Raw genomic sequence first — 20,003 nt, 5'->3', positions numbered from 1 at the left:
TCCAAGCATGAGGCATTCGCGAAATCCGATTTTAGAGTGTAACGTCTCCGCTTCTCCACTTTTTGTTTTTGTACAGGCATTGCATTGTCATGCTATCTTGGCGCTGTCAGAAATATAGTCACTGCGATGTATGAAATCGGGACTTAAATCGCGACCGTGATATAGTTCATATCATATTAGCCCTTCTCCTAATTGGTTTTTTTTTTTTTTTTCTTTCCCGGATCCCCCTCTCTTTTCTGCAGGGCAGAGTTTAGGTAATCGTCCGATTCCTTGTTTCTAGTTTTTTTTTTCCTATGCAATGCAATCGATCATAGGATTTAAATTCAAACATTCGACCAATAAATCCACCGGATTGACTAATATTGAAAAGCTTGAAGTTCATTGGGCTGCCATCGCATTGTTTGATTCCTTGCGTTGAGTTAAAGCCTTGTGTAACATGGATCCATGGACTCTCCGGATTCGAACTCGTCTGCTCGAGAGGCTCAAGAGGCTCCCTGCACCGCAGGCGAGGTACATACATACATCCGTACATCCATCTGTACATACCTAGGTATATACCTAGGATAGTACGTAAGTACGAGCAGGGCATGTATCTGCGCCAGTGTAGTTCCTACAGGTCCCAGGCCTTTAACGCAGCGGATGTCCTGGCGTCGGGCTCGTGCTTGCCGAATACCGACATATGTTCTGCATATATATTATGATTATGATTCGGGGCGAGAAAATAAACATGATACCTACCTAGCTATGGATCATGTGGGCACCTGCAAGCTTAGCCTTAGCTTAGCTTAGGGATCTGGAGTTTTCATGTGCACATACGTGAGTCCTGCGGCATTAAGCGGGGAGGCGTGGTTTCTTCCTTATACTGTAACCAAATATTTGAGCCTTGATAGATGAGGCTCTCTACTGTGTTATAATGCAGTCTCGTATTACCGTACTTACGGGTATGCATGCATGTGGCTTGTACGGGATATCCTATCGTGATAAGGGAAAAATTGAAGAAAAAAAAAACTGTTTTTTGGAATCATTTAAATTGGCGAGGAAAGTTTAGCCCAGAACGGGCCTCGTTCCCAGTGTTCAGGAATCTGTGAATTCAAGCTCTGGGGGCCCACCCGTGGGCATATGGTTTAAGTAAATATGTACCCTGGGAGTGCTATTGTCATATACCTATTCTGTCCTAAATTGTGACACCAAGCCTTGTTACGGATTCGAAGTCATCCAGAATCGACAACTATCGATCTAATAGCTAATTAACCATGTCCAAGATTTCCCGCCAGTCCATTTGTTCCAACCTGTCTCAACACATCCGCCGGCAAAATTCCCACCTAAATTCCACAAACCCTTCCGCATAGAGGCCTGGTTTCTTTCCGCATGTCCACCACCCTTTTAGCTTCCGGCAGTCGACAAGCCCTTCAAAAAAAAAAGTTAATCTAGCATGTATAGCTTGTAAAAAAGAGTCCACCCGTCAATTTGGGAACCTAAGGTATGACATAAGCACGGACTAGCGGCGGTCGAAGAAAAATAAAAAAGATAGATAGAGAAAGAGATGTGGGGCTAGCTGCCTTCCTGAACATGTCTCCCTTCTGTCACCCGTAGCTATATAAGTTGAAAAAGACCTGGAAAATTTCCTATCGCCACCTGCTTCTTCCTTTGCTGTTAACCAATTGCTTCAGTTTGTTTGGAAAACTTTTTGCCCTGTTTCCAAAATTTCCGTTTTTCTGTCCCTCTCTCTTACCTTATCGCCAATCCGCTACACGAGTTCTCTAAGATAAGCTAGATAAACGAGCTTCCAACCAATTGCGCAAAAATGGTTTACCCAGAAACTTTCACTGCCTTCAGATCTCCTTCTGCGGAGAATTGGTCGGACTTTCAGAAGCAGGACTTCGCTCCAAAGAAGCTTGAAGATAATGATGTTGATATCAAGATCGAATGTTGTGGCATTTGCGCCTCAGATGTTCACGTATGTTTTGCCTTGCTTTCCTCCCCCAGACCCCAAACCTCTCGTTCACCGTGTTTTTTTCGCACTTCCCGAAAGATAGTGTTTTTTTCTCGGAATATATGCTAAGTGTTCTTGTTTAGAAAATCTCCGGCCAATGGGGTGATACACCTTATCCTCTCGCCGTAGGGCATGGTTAGTACGACCGAGAAATCCTCCATGGAGAAAACAATAGCTAACGAAACCCATGTAGAAATTGTCGGCAGGGTCGTCGGTGTGGGTCCGAAGGTCAACAGCGTCAAACTCGGTCAGCGCGTGGGTATGGGAGCTCAATGTTGGAGCTGCGGTGACTGCAAGCAATGCAAAAACGATAATGAAACATACTGCAAATTCCAGAAAGGTATACTCGAGCTCTCCTTCGGCCAAAAAAAAAAAAAAGAAAAATGAGTCGTCAACTAAAAATGTGTGTTAGATACATACGGTGCCCTTCAATCTGATGGAACTATATCCCAAGGCGGGTATTCGTCCCACATCCGAGTACACGACTTCTGGGTCTTCCCTATTCCCGAAAAACTAGCATCAGTCGATGTTGCGCCAATGTTATGCGCTGGTATTACAGTCTACTCCCCACTTGTCCGGAACGGAGCCGGACCTGGAAAGAAGGTTGGCATTGTCGGCATGTAAGTTCAGAGCACCCGAACCCCAGTTAATAAGTCTTATAATTGACAATCCGTGATAACTAGCGGCGGCCTCGGTCACTTCGGAATCATGTTCGCAAAAGCCCTCGGCGCAGAAGTGTGGGCTATCTCACGCTCCGAAGCCAAAAAGGAAGACGCTCTGAAACTCGGGGCAGACGGCTACATTGCTACTGGCGCAAGCGAAAACTGGGCTGAAGAGCACGAATTCAGCTTCGATATGATCATAACTACAGCGAACTCGAATGAAAACTTTGACCTCGGCAAATACCTAAGTTTGTTGACAGTCCATGGGAAATTCATTATGGTTGGACTTGCTCCTGGCGACGGGCAAAAAGTTTCAGCTTTTGATCTCCTTGGAAACGGATGCTTTATCGGCGCCAGCCATCTCGGAAGCCGAACTGAGATGTTGGCTATGTTAGATCTTGCTGCAGAGAAGGGATTGAAGTCTTGGTCGGAGACAATTCCTATTTCAGAGGAAGGCTGCAAGACCGGGGTGACCAGATTATTGAAGAATGATATTAGGTACCGTTTTGTCCTGACTGATTATGAGAAGGCCTTTGGTCAGTAAATTTGGTGTTTGGGAGTTTCAAGTGTACGGAAAAGTAAACGGCGTTCGTATGAAGATGATGTATATAGGATGCCATGCCCATCATGAAGCGTATAATAGTCTATATAGCTATAGCGAGGAGATACCAAATTGATTACGTCATTGTACAGTCGAGATCATACATAATTCAGATCATCTATATAGAAAGTATCTTAAAAGATCTAAGTTCATGCAGGTCGAATTGTCAAGTAAAAGGTTTTATAAGTTTATATTATAAGTATGCATATCAATTTTGATACATCTTCAAGAGAAGTGTTACACATCCCACAGCTACCACCAAAAAAACTTGGAGATTTCACACCATCTTCACCACCAACTTCAATCAGCACTCCGGGCAGTCTGCCACCCCGCGCCCGGAGGCTCGGCTGAATACCGGTTACCCCACGCCAATGCAGTCCCTCGTGGGTCCCAGCATTTAAGCGAAAACCTTGGCTACGGGAGGATAATTTTCCGCCAACCGGAGCCAACCAACCCAACTTCCAGGTAATCTGGAAAAACAAACGACGGGTCTCGGCGGTTGTCAAAAGTAGGTCCAAGTCTCATTCTGCCTACGAGGAACGAGTTTAACCGGTGCGGGGAAACTCAAGTTCCTTTCGGTAAGTGCCTGAAATCTTGGGACAAATTCAATTGATTGTTGGGCAATATCGTAATATGTCGAAGCAAGCTGACATGATTAAGAGCGGCAATGGAATATTGCAGGATCGGTTTGATCTTACTATCTGAATTCTAGTCGGTGTTAATTTCGGTGGTACAACTTGAGAGATCTACAAAATAACCGTTTTCAAATCCCGATTTAGTTTTGTTCCAGAATCTGAGGCAAATGAGCATTCAATGGTCTAGTAGATGACCATTCTCATGTAATCGATTTCGTAAACTTCAAAGTACACTCTAGGATTTCCCTCCCCATAACAACCCTGTGGGGGTTTGGTCTATGTAAGACATCAAAGCTTCTTTTTTTTCACCGTTGCCACTAGATCACAATCCCATTCGAGGCATATACAAGTGGGGCGTGAATTAAAGAGCAGCATCAATTAAATCGAATTCCGGCGCACGGAGAATTTCCTAAAAGTTAGGCCTCAAGAGCAAGCGCATGCCTCCAAAATCCTCTAATCATCACTCGACGGCAAGATACCAGCGTCCCTCTCGCCAATTGCCCAGGTCTAAAAGGCCGGTTTACTATACCCGTTTGTCATCGATCCGATTTGTCCATCCCATCCCATATTTCTTCCATTCGTAGCTATCGACACGAGATGCTCTTGACTCGACTGTAGTCGTCTATGCATGTATGATATTGTGCACTGCAGCCTCCATTAAATACCTCGTCTGCGTCTGGTTACTTTCTGGCTTGTAACCTCCAATTTGGACCAATCTTGTCGTGACGTTCAATTTAGAATTTCAAGAATCAACCCGACGAAACTCCGAAGTTTAAGCTAAAAAGCAGAGTTGGCCCGCCATTTTCCCAGTTCTTGAGTGTGGAACTGTTACCATTATATTCTTCTTCCCATTCTCACTCAAAAGAGCTGAACCGTCAAACAATCCCTTCGAATCTCGCTGTTCCAAAATACCACATTCTCCAACACACCGCGATTTTTTTTAAAAAAAAACTACCTTTCTCGAGTCCTTCAAGATGACACAAGAAAATGGCGCCGTCGAACGTCCTCTCCAGCCGGGTATCTATTCCCCGACAATGACTTTCTTCGACCCAGAAACCGAAGACCTCGATATCCAATCTATCCGTCACCATGCCGTGAGACTCGCCGAAGCCGGCCTCGCCGGTCTGGTAACCATGGGTTCGAACGGTGAAGCCGTCCACCTCAGCCTTGACGAAAAACGCATCGTTACCCAAGAAACCCGAAAGGCCCTCGACGAGGCTGGTTTCACCCATATCCCCATTATGGTCGGTGCCTCCGAAAACTCAATTCGCGGTACTATCGAATTATGCAAACACTCCAAAGAATCTGGTGGTGATTACGTCCTTTTGATCCCGCCAAGCTATTATAGATATGCAATGGATGAGCGTGCTATTACAGAATACTTCTTAGGTGTGGCAGACGCCTCGCCCTTACCGTTGGTGTTATATAACTACCCTGGTGCCGTCGCGGGGATCGATATGGACTCCGACCTTTTGATCAAACTCGCCGAGCACCCGAATATCGTGGGGACAAAGTTTACATGCGCGAACACCGGGAAGTTAACAAGAGTTGCATTGGCGACCGATGCAGTTACACCGAGTTCCCAGGGGTCTGGGTATATGTGTTTCGCGGGTATGGCGGACTTCACACTTCAGGGTTTGATCACTGGGGCTTCGGGCGTTATTGCAGGTGGAGCCAATGTTATGCCGAAGTTGTGTGTGCATGTTTATAATCTGTTTAAGGAAGGGAAGATTGATGAGGCGATTAAGATGCAGCAGCAGCTTTCTAAGGGTGATTGGGTTCTAACCAAGGCGGCGATTCCGGGAACGAAGAGTGCTATTCAGAGTTACTTTGGTTATGGTGGTTACCCAAGAAGGCCATTGAAGAGGTTATCGGATGAGGAAGCGCAGGCTGTTAAGGATAAGATTGCGGATATAATGGAGATCGAGAAGAGCTTGTAAGTAGTTTACTTACATATCAATGAAAGTTTCTTTTCTCCATTGGAGGGGAAGGTTTTTTTGAACCGAAATCGCCCGGTCATTCATCGCTATCTGTTCTGTCTATTTACCGTGCGCGCATAGACGACTTTCATCCATAAACACTGTACTATAGAACCTTGTATCCATACTAGTCTAGTTGTTTATCCATACCAAATTTAAACAATTAAACAAAGTCAATGTGCTTCTAGCTTTCGGTCTAATTAATTCCTAGGCAGCCAGCCTTGTGATCAATCCCTAGTTAGCATAAACTCCTTCTAATGAAGATTTAACGGCTCGTCTAAATACAGTCTCCATGGTAAACCCATCTCGTCACCTCCTTTTCACGTTTCACCAGCCGTGTAGGAACAAGGGCCTACCACCCGTAGGGGCCACAGAAAGAATATATATATATAAGCTTAATTCAATCGAAGCGGAATGGATAATGTTATGCATGCAGAAACATTCGCCCCTTGTAAAGAAAGGAAAACCCATATTTCCCAGCCAATCTGATGTAGATTCTCGAGTAAGTTTTTTTTTATCGTACGAATTCTTGTAAGTAGGTAGTAGGGTAGGCCAAGAAAGTTGCTTCAATACCCCAGGTTTTTATAATGAGAAGGGGGTGAAAAAAGGCTCAGTCGGCTGACCTCGTGCGTTGTGGCTAATAACATGTTTCCAATATATTACGATCGACAACTAACACCGGGTATGTCCCCGGCCGCCAATAATTAGAGGAAGCTTGTTATGAATGCTAAGGATTATAGGAATCAAACAACTTTAATAAGTAATTTAGATTGAAACTCTGTTTTATACACGCGGTGGCTTGTAAAACGTAAAAGGAAGTGAAATAGGAAAAACTTTGAAATATACACACGGCGGAGAAAAAAATGAAAGAAGAAGTAACAGGTTTAGCTAAACGCCATTGAATGCCCCAAGAGAAAGATTCCGAAGAAAAGAAAAGAAAAACATCTACCTAATTATAAACCGATTCTGAAGTGAAGTAGCAGCGTCAAGACTAGGTAGGAAAGATTTGACAAGAATGTGGAATCGAAAAATAAATATTTCTCAAACGAGAATCAAGATCAGAAACACTAAGCTGGGGCTCTGGCCAAAGGAACTTGCTAAATATCGGGGAGAAAGAATCCAGGAATCAAAATATTAAAATGTTTGGACCTCAACAAACCAAACCACCGCACGGACGAGAACATTAAGCCTTAGCCTCAACGACTGAGATGGTCGACTTTCTGTTCTTGCGCTTCTTCCACCAGTTGATGACACTCTTTTGTCGTTTGGCAAGGCTTGGGAGGGATGAGCTCGAGGGTTGTCGTTCGATAACCTTGGAGGTTCCCTTCGACGGTTGAGTGGATGAAGTCGGCGTTGTCGGTACGACGGTGAACGGTTCGGTTGTGGTGACGGATTTGGCTTCTAGCTCTTCTCTGACAGTGGTGCCGTTTAAGGATGGCGCGGGGGCCGGGGCCGCAGGGGTGTGGGTAGCAGTGCTCGCGTGTGCACTGCATGAACCAGCTATATTGTCGTAATATCAAGACGATTGGGAAAGAAGAATTTTCGAATCAGAACATCGCTGTACAAAACTTTCCTTTGCAGCAGAACATAATGAATGTTTATGGTCGCCTACAAGCACATCCTAGTCGCCAGACACCCTCGTTCTCCTCGAGGTAGACTGTTCTCTTTTCGTCAAGACTGACTCGACCGGCGTGCAAGATTGCACCCGTAGCAGCGGTGTTGGCGAGCGTGGGGAGACCACGCTTGTCGAGCTCATCCAAGGTAACTTGGCCGGCGTTGAGCTTGTTGCAAGCGTCGATAAACTTTTCGAAGGATACATAACCTGAATTAAAGTGAGTAAAGGTTGTCAAATTCATGAGGGATGGAAATTCAACATACCATAGCCACTTTGGCCGCCGAAGTTTCCTTCTTCGTCAGGAGCATATCGCATGTAGAAGGGGTTATACCACATCAAGCCGGTGGTTTCGTCATCAGCGACATCATAACCACGCTTGGCCTGATTGATTCGGATTTCGCCCTTGCTTCCGAGGTCTGTTCGAGACAAAATCAATAATTTATCCAAAACACAGCGAGCATTCGGAATGACTTACAATGGAAGTATTGGTTGGAATGGACACCTGCCTTTTGTGGGGCAGTCCAGCTAGAGGTGTAGACACCAGTAGCGACCTTGGTAAGGTCGTCCTTCTTAACCCAGTCAACCATAAGTGTAATGGTATCCTCGGTCCCGGGAACGCATCCGAGATCAGTAGCGCATCCACGAGAGCCAGAGGCTGTGACCTTGTATGGCTTCCATCCAGGAACCATAGATTCGTTGATATCAACGTGGTGGGAGTTCAAGTAATAACTAAAAAAATTCGCATATTAGTATTGTCCGATTTTACGGTTGCTTGGGAAGATATGAACGTACGAAATATCAGAGTCCTTTCCGGCCCATGCCTTGAAAGTTTCCAACTGGCTCTTTGGCTGGGACATATAACTGTAAAAGTAGTTGAAGTCACCGAGTTTCTGAGCCTTAGCCCGGGCATCAGAGTAAGCAGGGTCGAATCGCTTGTGATGCTCAACAAAAACGAAGACACCATATTTCCTCGACTCGCGGATCAAATGCTGGTGCTCTTCAATTGTCTTTGTGGCTGGCTTAGTCAAAAGAACGTGGATTTTTCGCTGGATAGCATATAGAGCGATGGGGTAGTGGGTGGTATCCGGGGTAAAGATTGTAATTGCATCGCCAGGCTTAAGCTGATCGATAGCAGCCTTGTAGGAATCGGCATCAACAGCATCGTCGGCGGGGAAGGACTTGAATGAGACGTCCAAATCATTGTAAACTTTGGAAATGTTCTTGTCCAAGTGTTCGCCTGCGTGGAAATGATATCAGTTAGACTTTTGCGTTGTTTGTGTGGTATCCTCTCCGCACGGGCCAAGTGTGGAGAGATGGAGGCTCTGGGGCAGTTTCCTTGGGGTTGCCTTGGGTGTTAGGGGACTTACGAATGGCGGGATATTTCTTTCCGTTAACGCCAACCATGGACAATTCACCGACTTTGCCACGACGCCTCAAATCGAACAAGGTCAAGCCGACGACACCGACCTAATTGCCGTTCAGTTATCAAATTTGCCCTTCCGGATAATTCGTGTTTCGGTCTGATGGGACTTCAAGTTACCTTCTTATCAGAAGTCGAGGCTCCGGTCCCGACGAATCCGGTAGTGTACTCGCCGGTACCAACCTATTTATCGCAAGAAAAAACAATGTTAGACCAACCGCATTCTGAAATCTGATGTCAATCCCCACAGCACGGCATGGGCATACCATCAAGACGTTGACTGGAGAAGCCATTTTGCTGGTGCTTTGTTTAAGAGTGACTTCGCTTCCGAGTTTGTGTTTGGACTCGACGTCAATGGGAGATATCTCTTCTGAAGAGAGGGTGCCCGAGGAGAAGTCGCTCGGGGTGGTAATCGGGGCACGGGTTTGACCGCGGGGAGTTCCAATCAGAGAGAAAGGCGAACCGAGACCGGTGGATTCTGGGGAATACGATCTTGGCGAAGACGACGACGACGGGTTGTGTCCTTCGAGATACCCAAGTCAATAATTTTTGATAACTTATATATAAGAGTGAGTGTAATTAAAAGCCTTACTATTGCTGATTTCTGCTGGGTGAGAAGTTGTAGAATCGACCGGCGGCATTTTTGAAAAGAAGGAACAGCGAGAGAGGGTTGACTTAAATGATGGGGAAGCTTCTTGTTCTTTAAAGGGCCAGGCACCAAAAAAGTATACGAGGTATGGGATCTGACCTTGACAGAGAACAAAAAAAAACAAAAAGGTTCTAGCAGGTCGGTGCATCCGGCTTTAATCTGGAGTGGGAACCATCCTGGACATGGGGTAAAGTGTATCCACAGACCAGAAACACATTCGCTGGCGGGCAATCGGTGGATCGGATGGTGGCATTATTTCTGATGGTTATGCAATACCTTGAAAATAGTTCCGCCGTCTTGAAAGAACGGGTCTTCAGAAGGTCCGGAACGAACGATCCATCCGCAAGATTTCGCCAGGGCTATGTGTAGACCCTTGTTGGCATATATCGACTATTCTTCCAGGTTGCTTTGATATTGCGCGTGTGCAGATACGATGCACACACAGACTCACGTACATTCCAAGATTGTTATCTACATAATGGGAATATTTTCTACTATTGATTCATTCAGGCACAGGTACCGGTGCGCGCCTGGTGGTTCAGATTGTCCAGCGGGCCCCAAAGCTAGCTGGAACTATGTCGGTATCCAATGCAAGGAAACCAGCTACTCATAATTGGGGAGGCCGGTTAACCAGATAGGGTATGCATATGAACAGTATGGTTCTTCTAAGCAATGCTCGGATTGGGGGAGGAATAAAGCAGTGGGAACGCGCAAACACGCAATAAACCTTTCGGCGAAATCTAAACCATCTTTTCGTTAAATTGTTCCTATCTACTAAACGTCCGCCGTTGTATACTGTGGGTTGTTCAAATTTCTTGGTTTTCGTTTGCCCCCAGGGTTTAGGCGGGCTTAGCTTGGAGGGTTTCGCTGGTGGACACATATTTCCGGGTCACGTTAGCAGGCCAAACTTTGTTAATTATCGATTCGGATGGCTTTTTTTCTCGTTAGGGCCAGATTAACCCTGGACCGCATGGCTCGCATGAGACAGAACATGCGGCCAACTTTTTGGGGTTCATCGGTTTTGATGGGGCCCTGCGGACGGAAAATTGAGGGCCGTCGCTCGTAAACAGTTTAGACTTCAAACTCCTCCCTTGCAACGCAGGCGGGTCCACTCTGTGATCCTTGGTAACGTTCAGGTTCGCAATACATCTGATTTCAACATCCGCTCTCCGCAAACAATGGGGTTTGCATTCGACGAGTCTAGGCGGTACGTACTACCGAGGAAACTAGTGGAGATTAACTCTGCCTTGAGAGTACATACATACATGTACATAGGTGTTTTTTCTCCCGCGTATACCAATGACAGGCTTAAGGTTACAATATTGAACTCCGCGGATTGGTAAACTTCAATGCCCCGCTGCATGTAGCACATATGCACAAGTTAGTGCTGCGGTCATCGAACTATACCGTCACATGATCATATGAGCTCTCATATTAATCTAAATAGCCGGAAGTGATCCGAACATTCAATCATTGGATTGTGTGATTATATAAGATTGAGGTTGAGCTCTCTAGATTTATATCACATTATAAACCTAAAGGCGGCGACTATCACGGATTGAAACCCGCGACTAGTAATTGTTAGCTAATCTCTAACATTTAAACTCGAATTACACAATTCGCAGAAGATTTCTATTGGATAGCATTCTCGGATTCAAAAAATTAAAGTGTTCCGAATAAACTTAATATCGATGTCAACTAGGGCTCCACAATTTCTGGGCGATTGGCAGCGTCGTCGGCTGGGAAAATACAATATCCATGGGAGGCAATTGGTAAGCACCCATTCAAACGCCTCTTTCATTCTGAAATACGAATCACCCAGCCGAGCCTCTTCTTCGGATGAACTATTTTCCACCTTGCAAATGGCAGGGAAATCTCCAAGATTTTGTTCAGCAATTCAGCAGATAACAAATTAACAGATGATGAGACGAAATAATGCTTCTTTCCTATATTTTTGAATAAATTTTTTTTTGAAAGAAAAATCGCTCATGAAACCTGTCCGAACATACGGAGTATCAATGAGCGAACCCGCCCAATTCCTCAATGCCATTTTTTACTATCTATTTAGTGGCGAACTAGGCTTTGGTACTTGGGATTTTCACCGTTATAAGATTGCTCGATGTGTGTTTGTATTGTATATATCACCTGAACTTCGAAACTAGGTTAATATTATATCACTTTGCATTATTAACCACCGTGGACATGCACCTTCCATCCAATACCCCAGATTTCGTCCCTCTAAAAGAGTATTCCGGCTGAATGCAACTATACCTGCTACACAAACTATGCATAAACATAACCCTTGGTTGATTGGTATTGACTACTTCATCCATCCCTTCATCCCCAGCGTAATGCATGCGCATGCCATGTATCTCGTCCAGACCCCCCACGCTACGTTGAACTTAACCGTTCTTAATTGATCCTCGTAGATTATGTTTAAATCTTAGATAGGATCGTACCTAGATCATTTATATTTTCCCAAGCTTGGCCTAGACGCCTTCTTTTTTCCTTCTCCATTTTAATCATCCGTTTAAATTTTGTTCGTTCTTGTTTTGTATGAAACCGTCAAGCTCGGACCAAGAAACCCCCTTCCCCCCAAAAAAAAAGGAATGTATGATGAACCCCCAATTTCAGGTATACCGAGGCTCTTCGCAGGATAGATGGCATGGTGTCATTCGGAAACGCTTTTCCCACCACTATAGAACACACGGAGAATCAAGGTGGTGGCAGCCGGGCGGGCATGCACACACCCGCTTCTGATCTCCGAAACCAGTCTGATATGGGTAACCACCATATCCACGGCAGAATAAGCCGAAGAAATTTAATAATCAAAGGGATACAGAGGTTTAGTTTGTAAGCAGGCATGCGAAATCGCGATCGATAACATCTAGGGGAAAAAATCTTCCTATTGGCTTGAATTTAAAAGTCATGTTCCTCCCTTGGAATTGGCGTTTTCCATCTTGGCGTCTGGTCCATGCATTGCTTAGACAGTTTATGTAACTTTTATTCCATTTGATAAAAATCTTGTGAGAAGCTGTGAAGAAGACATGCGGGCATGCTGGCAACGTAAGGAATTTCTATAGGTCTAAAATAAAACCCAGCCGTCATGCAAATCTAAATAATAGAACGAGAAAAACAACAGAAAAAAGAACGCTTAGGAACGACGATGAATGGATATCTACTGCGGAAACGAAAAATAAAGATAGTCCTGCTATGGGTTATGCCCACTTACCAAGCAGTGCCATCAATCCTACACCGTCAAAAAAAAAAAAAAAAAAGTTGACCAGTTAGCCATTGACTCGTCTACTTATCAGGCACAGAAATACCAGGGGTTTAGGTTTGGCTTACCGGCACCAAGCATCATGAACCCATAAGCCGCGAACAACCGTCGTCTTTTCCCTCGTCGGACGGGTCGGAACGTCTCGCTAAATAGGAACTCATGCGCCATGAGTTCTATTAACCCGGTATACAGTAGAATACCTGCGCTTATAGCGTCGAAAATCCCTTGCACTAAAATAGCTCTAGTGCTGTTTGAAGTGTATGACTTCCTCGCCGCAAGGCCGATTGCTATGGCTAGAGGTGTCGAAAGACCGTAGGCGATAGCCATGGCGTATGGCGTTAAACGGCGTGCTTTGGACCATGGTACGACGGCGAGTCGTGTTCCGAGGGCGAGCCCCTCAAAAGTTTGGTGGAAGACGAGAACTATGTAGAGAGTAGTGAAATTCTCGCCAGTGACAGCTAGGGTTAAGCCTATGATCACCGAGTGGAAGATAACACCAAATTCAAAGATGCAGACGGAGATCAACTGAGATGCATAGTCTTCGGAGGCTTCAAGGGCTCTTTCTTCGTCATGTTGCTTAGTTTCAAGTTTGAGTGGTGTGCCTCTCGAGATCGCTTCGGATACAGCCTCCGTGCTATTACTGTCCGATCCCAAAGCGCCCCCTTCAACTGAGCGTCCCATTTCAATACTCTGGTGCATTCGCACATGGCCAAGATGATCTTCTCCGGGAAGCGAGACTCGGCGTTTCTTTGTCTGAGAATGGGAATGACCATGTGAATCGTCATGGTTGTGGCTGTGACCGCCGCCTGCTATGGCAAGAGTTGCAAATGAAGTTGCAAGAAGCTCGACAAAGAACAAAAGCGATACCGCCATAAGGGCTATACCTTCCGCCCATGGATACCCTGTTAGGGTGTCATTTAGACAGGGATTTGTTAAAGCTTCGTTTGCCGGTGCAAGTAACTAGTTTCATCCATCAGTTCAACCGATCCAAGCACTAGTGGAGAAATCTGATCCGTACATGTATGAAAGCCGTAGCCACAATAACACCTGATCCAAAATATTTGACCGCAAAAAGTATATATTTCTGACCAGGTAAGTAGGAGGCATGATGTGCGAATATGGGAAACATTGCACCTACAACCCAGGATATTAGCTTCTGGTATATCTAATTAAAGCCCTTTATTGATATCGAGCCCTACCAAATGTAGATCCAGCAAGAATAGCAAAGATTGCCGATATCCTCAACCCAAGCATATCCTCCGAGTTCATATTCTCGTCACAAACAATCGTCTGTGTAATCGTCCGAAGCCCTGGGGACGGTATCGGTTCCGCCATTTTTGGAATTGCTGTGGTATCCCTTTAGAAATCTGGTTTGTGGCTGTCCTAACTCAGATCTTGTGCGTCCTAGAAATCCAAAAGGGATTAAAAGTCCGGTTGCGAGACTGAAGGGATTGTTCTGATCTGGCAGCTCAGATATCTATTTCAACAGGTGTATATTTATGTATGGCGACTTTGGTGACAGGGTTGTCGATAGGTTGAAATATGATGCAGGTCGCAGATGTACATTCCTGATGGCAGACAGGCAAGCATATGTCGAAAGGAATGCTAGCTGAGAGATTTAGTTAACCCTTGCGCCGAAGAAAAAAATGGATCCAAAGAAAGACTTTAAAGAAAAAAAATCGAATCCGAATGTAGTTTGTTGTATAAATAGAATGAGCGCTACATCTTCAGAGTCGCCCGCTGGATGAACATGTTTTTGGTACATTTTTGGGGTCGGATTAAATGTGAACACGGCACGTGGAGGCTTGCCGCTGTCCCGCAGACACCAACGTGACGGGCCGAATGATCAAACAATTGATTCGGATCCACTTACCCTCGATATCCAATTGATAAACACAAACGCGGAGGCAGTTGCGAAGGTGAAAAGGGTGACGGCAACCCGGTAATATCCAGGTACTTTCTAGCTGACACTCTCCATCCAGAGACTTGGGGTGAATTTTCTGAAATATAACTAATAGCGGGAACTGCAGGCAGATGAATAAGCCTTTTCTGGTTCGCCGCTGGGCAAAACAGCGCGCCATGGGCCTGTCGTAGGCTGCAGCTATGCCAGATTGGAAGGAGGTTCTCGGTACCGATCAAGGAAACCCGGAAGCTGTGGTCAAAAAAGCTGCCGGCGCCCGGCCCTTGCTTATCGATACGCAGCGCCGACGCATCTAGTCGGCGATGCAATGCAATGAGATGTTCCACTTGGAGCCATCCCTTTACCTGTCTCCAATGCTGTAGATATAGTTACTGCGTCTTAAACAATTACTCGCAGTTTGGGATATCCTGTAGGGATCAGCAGGCGACGATTTAAGGGCGCTGTGTAATATTGCATTGTTTAAGTTCGCGTTCAACATCGCTTCCTCTGCGATTTCGGCGGCTCAGCATAGCCACCCTAATTTCCTGATCTTGCGTGATGGGTTGGGATTTCGTTTGGGGCATATCTTGCCGAAGGCTGATAATATTGATAAGATATAGTAGGATTACATTATCAAGCCTTGCAATGGCTTAGAAGGGATTCGAAGATGGAAAGACCTTAGCTATTGAAGTCCTATCGATTTCTCGGGATTGATTCCATGTTTGAGTTTGTCTATCAAATTGGTTCAAATGTTGCACACAAATGTTCAGCTGCTTCGGGCGCATGGCAGACTGTGGCCTCAAACCCAGGCTAGGCAGACTGGGCAACAACACAAGAAATCCAAAATGCAACATGGATGGCCTGATGTTCTTGTTGTCACGGGCGTATTTGTTACATTTTTCGTTCCTAGAGGCCGTAAGGGAGGTATCATTTGCACCTATAGTTTGATATTCGATATTCGCTATCTACCTTTCTGACGATGTAGAAAATATTGCAAGCTCTGAGAGTAGGGACAAATAATTAAGCCCCGTTTATGGAAAGATGCCACGTTGTCTGTGGAAACTTCTTGCGAATCCAAGCTTGGCTAAGCAATGGTTACCATCAGTCCAAATATTGATATCTAACAGCCAGCCTAATAACTAATACAAAATTGACAGACAAATTGCCTTCTGTACTTGCTGAAACATATGCTGTTTCGCAAGGCTTTATAAAATCGCAAATTTTAAAAATTTTTAAAAAGGAAGCCCATTTCAGAGAAAGAAAAAAAAAGCCACCTTTGATGCAATGCAAATATCTGGCCGTCAAAAGACTTTTGATGAGGTAGGTGTTCGACTTAGAAGTCTGCCATCTTGATATATCTCTCATAGAGGCGCTTAGAAGGGTCTCGAAGAACTCTCCATTTGTATGGCCCTCTGACGAGGTCCTTCATGGCACGTTCATTGTTTCCTCGAATAAATCCAGTGACAGCACTTGTCATAAAGTCGTGATTACCAAATATAATTTGGACGTATCGTGCATGGATGAAACCGGCGCATAACCGATTTCTGTTGTTCAGGAACCCGACCTAAGTGGATTACTAGTGGTTAGCCCTTCCGGGATAGGATAAAGAAAAGGGGTAAGTATACATACGTTATCTCCTCCATTTGCCCTCACGAGGCTAACAAGAACAACATCTCTATGTAATTGGTATTCTTCGAAAGACGACACTGATAAGCCATTCTCGATCTGATCTTGAAGGTCGTCGGTCAAAAGTTCTCGCTGGCTAGCATACGGCGTGAGAATAGCTATGTCTTGTAGAGGTATTCCTACTTTAGCCAAAACACAGCACATCCTTCGTATTGCGTCCACTTCTTTCATGTTGCTTTTTGACCCACAGTCAGCCTCGTCATCCTTGCCCTTAATATCGATCCAAAATCCCAGGTCATTGATATCAAATAATCTCTTGATTATTTGCCGATAGAATCCATCCTTTGGTAGGCTATGCACTCTGGGGTGGTCGTAAATAATGTAACTGTTCTCCTTAGGTGTATCTTGAATGTGGAATGTATTATCGCCCGGGAATAAAGGCTTCGGATCCTTAGAATTATCGCGGTACCATATTTTACGAATAGCTTCACTGATGGCTGGGTGTATCTCTCTCTGTTGCTGGAGTGAGGCAAACTGGTTCCATTCAAGGCGCATCAGTCTTTCAAGGAAGCTTAGCTGAGTGACTGAATAATCGGTCAAACTAAACGGGAGAAGGTGTCGAGTATCTCCAACTAACAGAATCCGCTCGAGAGTTCGGCTGAATCTGGTGATGGGAATTAGTGCTTGTGGCTCTGTGGCTCGCCCGGCCTCTTCAATTACGAGCATTGTCGCACCGAAGCTGAGTGGGACTTTCAATGCACTTTCCAGAGTTGTGAAGGCAAGGAGTGTGTTACTCCATATCTTTTTCTCTATCAACTCTTCAACCTCTCTAAGGGGGCCTTCTAGCTTCTTGTTAGTACACTCAGCATAACGGAGAGTCAACCTATCATTAATATGATCTTCCATCCAAGCCTCTCTTTGCTTCGCTAGTTTGGTTTTTGCAACAATGGCGGCTACAATTTCGTTCTTGTGGTCATGTTCCATCCTTGTAGATGGAATTCGGCTTTGAAGATAAACCACGTCCCCTCGTCGTGACTTTATCTCCACGAAATCTGCCATGGCCTCAATCAGTGCCTCGAGTGAAATATTCGTCGGCGCACATACCAAGATTCTCGAGTTAAGCTTCGAGGCTAAGGCCACTTTACAAACAACAGATGACAGATAGGTCTTTCCGGTTGACGGTCCACCACGAACTGTTGTAAGCAGTGTAGGCTCGTTATCATCGACAGGTGAGAGAGCCATGAGAGCCGCACTGCGTTGCTCGTCCTCCAGAGGAAACTTTTCGAGCTGTTCTATGACCTCCCTTGAGCAAGGCTTTGTATTCGCTAGTGGGTTAAACCCTAAGATAATACCGCAAAGATCAACCCTGGATTGCTTATCTTTGGCGGCCTCTATAGTCTTTTGAAGATTTTTCAGAATTAAATCCCGAGACCGCGTATTTTCAACCGGTTCGACCCTATGAGTGATAGTGTCAGTTTTTGGGTCCCTGTCCACTCTAGAAGCTACAACCTACCACATCACCTCTCTTAACTCGCATGGGAGATCTGGATCTGATATGCTCCGAAGAAATTGTTTAACATCTTCTCCCATTTCCTCGACAGATTGGACGACGAGGTTGTTTCGGAAATTGAAATCTTCCACATGCTGCGGAAGTGCAATCACCCGGAGGCCATGCTCAATTGGAGTATCTGGGGAGGAAAGATCGAACTCTTGCTCGTCGCGCAAGCGCATTTTCTCTTTAGGGTCTCCCGTCCACCTCATATGGATCTCTATTTCTCGGTCGTCGTCCAAAAGGCGAACCCAAGCCTTCCCCTTAAAGTATTCTCGAATCCGATTTATCTGGGAATCGTGTTCCCATTTGGCTGCAGTACTTTGTACATTGTAATAGTCACGGAGGCTGAAGAATCTTGACATTGATTTGTCAAAAATAGGGGTTTTTTTATCCGGACGACGGCGTTCAACTTTCTCGATTTTCATGCGCTTGAAGAATTCGCTCACTACGATTTTATCCTGGAATTTAACAGATATTAACACCCAAAGCGTACTTACCAAAACAGAAACTAGTTAAACTTACACCTGTACTAAGAACTTCACCAAAACAAAGGTCCAGAATTGTCGCCTTATTCAAGGCGTAGAAGGTCTTTACTACACTACTCTCCTTATCCAAGCCTTTCGGCGCCGTCAGCTCGGTCAGCTCGGGATCAATGATCAATGAGAGGACAGTCCCGTTGGGAGACTCGGTGAGGTCAGATTGTAGGATCGAGTCCTTGGTAAGTTCAAAAGAGATAAAGAATTTGATTCCCCTCTCGAAAGGTTGAACTGAAACGTATTTTTCAAGCCCAGGATAGGACCTGAGGGCTAATTTGAGAGTATTTAATCGAAAACGTTGGCCGTCTGCTGTTAGGGAAGGAACTGAGAACCAAAATTTCGTCGACTTTTTCTCCTGGTCTGGATCATCGAGGTTGGAAGCCCTGGCTGGCCGTTGGTCTCCATGCGCTCGGAATAATCCTTGGAACATATTTGGGGATTAGAAGGGTCGAAGCTAGAAAGGAGGCTTCTAGTGGAGGCTATGGATGGCGATATGACGTGATAATAATTAGGATGTCGCTGATGAAATGTAGAAAGATGTGAGGTTGTTGATGGCGAGAGGGCTGCGAAGTTATGTAAGTATGTTATATTGCATTGCTGCTGGGGAAAAGGCTTAGCTGGCCGCAGGAAGACTGTGCATGCCCGCACCAAACAACTCATCTACAATTCTATAGGGAAGTTTCAGGCCGTTGAACAGTGTCAAGACTCCTAGATCTTTAACCCAAGGCTAATAATCCATAACTTCGGTGCCCTAAAGCCAAGGCCAATACTACGTAGTCTTAGGAGATTCTTCAGCTAAGTATGGTATATATCACCGAGGGTTATGTGCACGTAGGTCTGCAGTCTGTCATATATTAATACGTAGCTAATGTCTAACTAGCTTACGGGACATATAATCAATAGTGACAGTCCTACAATATCGGCTTCAAAGTCGCATTTGCCGTATATTACGGTTATGTTTATGACGATAGTCAGATAGCAGGAGAACTAGAAGAGAACCCAACCTCACGTCAACACATAACCCTTCCAAGACCGTGTGGTATTTTTGCCTCCTCGATTGTCACGAAATTGGCGGGTGTGCCCCGCAGAACAAACGAAGAAGATGGTTAGCCGTTTGCCTATAATTGACCGGCTGTTCACAACCGAACGGTCGTATCCAGATGCACAAAAGAATCCTAACCAGGTTTATAGCCAAAAACCCTCATATTCAAAGTGTGGATACATGCGTCTTTATGCATGGCATTTCCTTCATTGCAGAAATTTGCAAAATGTGACTGGCAAAGGTAATATGAGAATACCGTTGAATTCTTGGTTTTCTCGATGCTAATATAACAGGATTCTCTAGTCTCTAACTCGACTGTCCTTTCTTTTTAAAACAAACACACCTTTGGCACAAGTCATGCCACTGACTAGGCCTATATAGGCTTTGCTGACACTAGTCCGGGGCATCCCCACAAAAGGGCTCCGTGACTTCCAGCTGCAGGATCTTCTGCCCAAAAAGTTGATTAGTCTGACCGAATTTCTGGCCGAGTCGACCGACAAGACGGATGTCACT

General features: G+C 45.1%; 5 protein-coding genes across 5 annotated transcripts; 2 read left to right on the top strand and 3 right to left on the bottom strand.

Moving 5' to 3' along the window:
- Positions 1-1,804: 1,804 nt before the first annotated feature.
- On the top strand, positions 1,805-3,199 carry AOL_s00083g373 (uncharacterized protein; the record flags this gene model as incomplete). Its single annotated transcript, XM_011125552.1, has 5 exons — positions 1,805-1,957; positions 2,077-2,128; positions 2,187-2,333; positions 2,406-2,613; positions 2,677-3,199. The coding sequence occupies 5 exons, from the start codon at positions 1,805-1,807 to the stop codon at positions 3,197-3,199; spliced, it is 1,083 nt and encodes a 360-aa protein (XP_011123854.1).
- Positions 3,200-4,865: 1,666 nt separating this feature from the next.
- AOL_s00083g372 (uncharacterized protein) lies at positions 4,866-5,831 on the top strand (the record flags this gene model as incomplete). Its single annotated transcript, XM_011125551.1, has 1 exon — positions 4,866-5,831. One exon carries the CDS (start codon positions 4,866-4,868, stop codon positions 5,829-5,831), a length of 966 nt encoding a protein of 321 aa, XP_011123853.1.
- A 1,222-nt stretch (positions 5,832-7,053) lies between these two features.
- On the bottom strand, positions 7,054-9,546 carry AOL_s00083g371 (uncharacterized protein; the record flags this gene model as incomplete). The annotated part of the gene is made up of 9 exons (XM_011125550.1): positions 7,054-7,370; positions 7,483-7,692; positions 7,749-7,901; positions 7,961-8,214; positions 8,278-8,722; positions 8,853-8,952; positions 9,026-9,088; positions 9,172-9,428; positions 9,498-9,546. The coding sequence occupies 9 exons, from the start codon at positions 9,544-9,546 to the stop codon at positions 7,054-7,056; spliced, it is 1,848 nt and encodes a 615-aa protein (XP_011123852.1).
- Positions 9,547-12,864: 3,318 nt separating this feature from the next.
- AOL_s00083g370 (uncharacterized protein) lies at positions 12,865-14,169 on the bottom strand (the record flags this gene model as incomplete). The annotated part of the gene is made up of 3 exons (XM_011125549.1): positions 12,865-13,794; positions 13,853-13,968; positions 14,034-14,169. 3 exons carry the CDS (start codon positions 14,167-14,169, stop codon positions 12,865-12,867), a joined length of 1,182 nt encoding a protein of 393 aa, XP_011123851.1.
- Positions 14,170-16,067: 1,898 nt separating this feature from the next.
- AOL_s00083g369 (uncharacterized protein) lies at positions 16,068-18,878 on the bottom strand (the record flags this gene model as incomplete). Its single annotated transcript, XM_011125548.1, has 4 exons — positions 16,068-16,298; positions 16,364-17,816; positions 17,874-18,370; positions 18,435-18,878. The coding sequence occupies 4 exons, from the start codon at positions 18,876-18,878 to the stop codon at positions 16,068-16,070; spliced, it is 2,625 nt and encodes an 874-aa protein (XP_011123850.1).
- Positions 18,879-20,003: the final 1,125 nt, after the last annotated feature.

This window comes from Orbilia oligospora (assembly GCF_000225545.1).
Source record: "Orbilia oligospora ATCC 24927 unplaced genomic scaffold scaffold00083, whole genome shotgun sequence".
In the NCBI taxonomy this organism is placed as follows: Eukaryota; Fungi; Ascomycota; class Orbiliomycetes; order Orbiliales; family Orbiliaceae; genus Orbilia; species Orbilia oligospora.
Note: the sequence above shows the minus strand (reverse complement) of the source record. Positions and strands in the feature narration are given on the sequence as shown.